The 5,000-nt window shown below is 47.8% G+C and overlaps 1 protein-coding gene across 1 annotated transcript in view; it reads left to right on the top strand.

Annotated features, from left to right (window-relative positions):
• The window catches only part of gpr156 (G protein-coupled receptor 156), a 20,687-nt gene that overhangs the window by 10,157 nt on the left and 5,530 nt on the right, over positions 1-5,000 (top strand). Inside the window, exons 6-8 of the mRNA XM_062535079.1 lie at positions 1-11; positions 332-427; positions 731-967. The exon at positions 1-11 is cut by the window's left edge and continues 115 nt beyond it. Of these exons, the coding sequence (XP_062391063.1) occupies positions 1-11; positions 332-427; positions 731-967 (344 nt within the window). The remainder of the gene's footprint in view (positions 12-331; positions 428-730; positions 968-5,000) is intronic.

Genomic DNA, 5,000 nt, shown 5'->3' with positions numbered 1-5,000 from the left:
CAGTGGTCAAGGTACTGAACACAGATGTCCAGTTGACTGCATAGTCTTTACGATGAAGCTAATTTCAGAGAGTCTGTCAGCATGTGTTGCCCAGAATAATTAATTAAATCTATTTTCGTTTTACTCAATCCCTGTTTGGTTCCATTGTGAAGCCTTTTCGGCCACGTGGATTCAGTCTAGTCCTAGTCTTTTTTGGGAAACTAGCTTTTGAATGAGGCATAGTGTGTGTGTGTGTGTGTGTGTGTGTGTGTGTGTGTGTGTGTGTGTGTGTGTGTGTGTCCGTCCCCTCCATATGTTACGCCTCTCTAACCCTGCCTCTGTGTGGGTCCAGGTGGTGGAAGTGGACGTGTCGTACTCTCTGTCTCACCTGGACTCCTGCTCGTCCCAGTACTCAGACATCTGGGTCATTCTCCTCTCTATCCTCAAGGTGGGTACCCTCTCTCTTCACATCATCACAGAATACAGACGATTGGACGAGACACTTCACACGCAGACATTTTGTACTGCTGCTTTTTAAACCACAGTTAAAACATTTTGGAGAGTGACACATTACTTGTACGCTAACTACATGGTAACATGCTAAAATGCTTTCACAATCAAAAACCCCTCAGGAGAATTGTGTGAACCTCGTGGTCTACTTTACATCACGTATAATGTTAAAAAAGAAAAACCTTCCTAAATAATCTCTTTTTAAATCCCTCCTGCACTCTTCTGGTCATCCTCTCCTCAGGGTAGTCTCCTCCTTTACGGGACGTACTTGGCTGGCCTGACCAGCAACGTCAGTCTGCCCCCCGTCAACCAGTCCCTGACCATCATGGCCGCCGTGTGTCTGGTGACGGTGTCGTCGTCGGTGGCCATCCCGGTCTCGCGCTACCTGCAGGCCTGGCCTAATGTGGTGTACAGCGTGGTGTCGGGAGCCATCTTCATCTGCACCCTGGCCATCGACTGCCTGCTGTTTGTCCCTCAGGTGAGCGCATGGCTGTTACTCCCCACCAGGGTAGGTAGTTCTTTAGGGGCAAATATTATTTGCCGAATATACCGTAATTTCCCGACTATTAGTAGCCTGGGTGTTCCCATACTGCCTTGCGCGGTGATTTCTTTCACGCTGCTAAGGCAGTCTGGAAACTAACGCCCACATTTTCGCCGGATGTTGACCAATCACAGAACAGGGGAGAAAGCAAGACCATGATGAGCAATGCACAGACGCATTTGATAGACATCCGTGGCGCCCAATGAACGGATCTGGGCATTTTTTCAAATACGAGAAAATGAACGTCTGGTTGCCAGACCACGTCTCATTTGAGAAGTGGTAGGCGCTAGCCAGGCTAGACTATTAGCCGCGGCTTATACATTGATTTTGCAACATTTCTTTAGCTATGAGGTTAATACAGGGGGTCAGTTGATATGGTGTTAATAGGTTTTGTTTCTTTTAACTTACATAAAACACTGTCCTGCGCCTTATACACAATACAGCTTATATGCGGGAAATTACTGTACTGTACATAATGACACCTTTTAAAGTTTAGTTTACCCAACCAGTGGACTGCATTACATCAAGACATACCAAAAACAGGACACTAAATAAGGGCAGGAGCAATAAAGTCCAAATCAAAATGTCAAGACAAAATCCCAGGCTGAGAAGCAGACCAGCCTGGCAGTGGGTGCCTCTCAACCTCTCTCCTCGATCCTCGATGTTCGGTCCTCCAGGCTCGTTCCCACTGATCTATAACTAACACTGGATAGACTATCCCATTGTTGCTGCCGCATCATTCTTTATGTAGATCAGTGAGTATCGAGGCCCGAGGAGCAAGAGAGGGACGTATAAAAGCCCAAATGAGAGGCACCCTGTACATACAGTAATAACACCTTTTAAAGTTTACCCAACCAGTGGAATGTATTACATCAAAAATTACACCAAATACACCAACATACAGGACACTAGATAAGGGCAAGAGCCACAAAGTCCAAATCAAAATGTCAAGACAAAATCCCAGGCTGAGAAGCAGACCTGCCTGGCGGTGACCACATCGGAGGCCTTTCACAGGAATAGGATTCTGGAATCTTTGCCTCTTGACCAATCACCTGGCCCGGTGCTCCTATCATGGTCATCACATGCAGTGCACCTGAGCAGAGGAAGAGGAACAGGAGAGGAAGAGGGACAAACTGCACAGGAAACAAACACAACACCGTTTCTTCCTGATGGGCACAGAACCATGTATCAGAGGGACCAGGAGACTGTGTGCGTGTGTGTGCCATAAGCTTGCACTTACTGGAGATCGCACGCACACTCACACACCCACACACCCACACACACACACACGCACACACACACACACACACACACACACACACACACACAAAAGGATTCTGACACAATCTGATTTGGAAGAGAAGAACTGAGAAGACTTTTGTTCAGTGTGTTCCTGAGAAGCAAACATTACACACTCTTTCCATTCTGTGTGATGGTGCAGTACAAACAGATGTGGCGTGCTAAGCGCAGATCACTTTTAAACGGGCACTTTGGGCAGCCGCCTCTTTGGACAGGGCCAGCCTCTTCATACCTCTACAATGAGAAAATGCTTGGAGATGATGCCTCAATTGAAAATCAATAGTGACCTGCACCGCAAGCAAATTTTACATTTATACATGGAGCTGTGTGTGTGTGTGTGTGTGTGTGTGTGTGTGTGTGTGTGTGTGTGCGCGTGTGCGTGCGTGCGTACGCGTGTGTTGTTTTGGCAGTGCATTGAGTCAGCCTTAAGCGTCTCTTTAAGGAGGATCCTGCTCTGACTGGCTAATCGATGCAGCGACCTCAGCAAAGAGCAGGTGGAAGTGCTGAGTCATGGCCTTTTAGTGATGGAGGGCAGCGGGGTGGAGGGAGGAGGGGTCAGGGAGGTCAGATTGCACCCAAATGGCAAGATGGCGGCCTGTGTGAGTCTTTTTGAGCTTTTCAGCTGTTAGCAGTTTGATGTACAGCCACCGCTGTTTCGTCTTAATGGGCCTTCGAGAAAAACAAAAGGCTTTTGTTTAACTCTTCTGCACTTCTCTTCAGAGAGTCTGTCATGTCTTAATGGGTCTGAGATGTAGGTTATGGAAAGAACTGTTACTAGAATGGGGAGTTACACAGACACTTCCATTCTAATCTCGGAAGTATGCTAACAGCTAACTTCCTGTCAGGATAACAAGAACTACCTTCCTGTCCTGTCAAGGCATTATAACCAATGTTGATACCCTGCAGTTAAAGGGGAGAGGGAGAGAGAGAGAGAGAGAGAGAGAGAGAGAGAGAGAGAGAGAGAGAGAGAGGTAAATGACTCACTAGAGGAAGAGATATTTATGCACTCTGAAAGCAGGAAAATATTATCAGCTATTATCAGACCAGTGAAATGTTCCATTCGGTGGGTGAACAGTGGATCAGCACTTACAGTAGGCTATTTCAGGGAGAGAGAGAATGGGACATAGTGAACAGACAGATTGACACAGATGTTAGAGATGAAGTGAGAGTGCTGGGGTGGAGAACGAGTAAGAAAGAGATGTGCGAAGAGATGTGTGGGTGAGAGGGCAGTCAAAACTTCATGTTCCTTTTTCTAACTTTGAGAGAGGAGGAGAAGGAGTGTGTGTGTGTGTGGTGAGTGCTTGACAGTAAAAGAGAGAGAGAGAGAGAGAGAGAGAGAGAGAGAGAGAGATTGTGTGTGTGTGTGTGTGTGTGTGTGTGTGTGTGTGTGTCTGTTTGTGTCTGTGTGTGTCAGTGTGTGTCGGTGTGTGTGTGTGTCTGTGTCTGTGTCTGTCTGTGTGTGTCTGTGTGTGTATGTAAGGGCCTGATAGATGTAGCGGGAGGGAAGCAGTGCATGTGGCTGTTAGCTGAACCGATCTGATCTGATCCGATCTGAGCGGCTGGGCTGGTCTGGGCACAGGGGAGCCGAGCTGAGTGGAACTGACTCACCCAAACACAAACACCCCGGGCCTGTCGTCAGACCACACCACGCCAGCCAGCACACCGCGCTAACAGGTGGAGGAACGCTCTGCATTCCACTCTCAAGAGCTGACTAATGCTCTGCAAACCTGCCCTCTCTCTGTGTGTGTGTGTGTGTGTGTGTGTGTGTGTGTGTGTGTGTGTGTGTGTGTGTGTGTGTGTGTGTGTGTGTGTGTGTGTGTGTGTGTGTGTGTGTGTGTGTGTCTGTGTGTGTGTCTGTGTGTGTGTGTCTTTGTGTGTGGCTGTCTGAGCTTGTGCTTGGGCCTCTTTTTGTGTATCAGCATGTGTAGTAGAGCAATACTCCACAGAAGCAAGTTATTATATGAGGCACAAGTGAGCCGAGACAAGCAAGAGAGTTCATGTGCTGAAGGAGAAGTGAAAAGTGTACGGTGTGTGTGTGTGTGTGTGTGTGTGTGTGTGTGTGTGTGTGTGTGTGCGTGTGTGTGTGTGTGTGTGTGTGTGTGTGTGTGTGTGTGTGTGTGTGTGTAAGCCTGTGTGTGTGTGTGTGTGTGTGTGTGTGTGTGTGTGAAATGACATAAACACAACGGAATGCACAGGAAGAGGTGGGAGGAAATGTGTGGAACAAAGACTAATGCTCACATACACATACACCCCCCCCCCCCCACACACACACACACACACACACACACACACATACACACACACACACACACTCACGCACGAACACACACACACACACACATACACACACACACACCTTTCATCTCGTTATCGCTTCCTCCCACTGCTCTGGCAGTCTGACATGGGGGCAGGCACAACAGCCTCCATCACCCATCTCAGTATTGTGACGCCAGTGGCACCTCGTTTAACACTCGGGTCTCACATGGAGAGCCACATTGCCCACAACAAACGCCCTCCTCATACAGAAAGGACTAAGACAAGGAGAGATCAGAGATGACAGGAGATATCATCTGAGTCTTGAGGATTTCTTTTGTTTTTGTTTAGTAGTCCTGAACAGAGCATGAGTCTGCTCAAGCTAATTTTTTTCATAAGCTGTTGAACTACAGGAAAA

This window comes from Sardina pilchardus, chromosome 4 (genome assembly GCF_963854185.1).
Source record: "Sardina pilchardus chromosome 4, fSarPil1.1, whole genome shotgun sequence".
Classification (NCBI taxonomy): domain Eukaryota; kingdom Metazoa; phylum Chordata; class Actinopteri; order Clupeiformes; family Clupeidae; genus Sardina; species Sardina pilchardus.
Note: the sequence above shows the minus strand (reverse complement) of the source record. Positions and strands in the feature narration are given on the sequence as shown.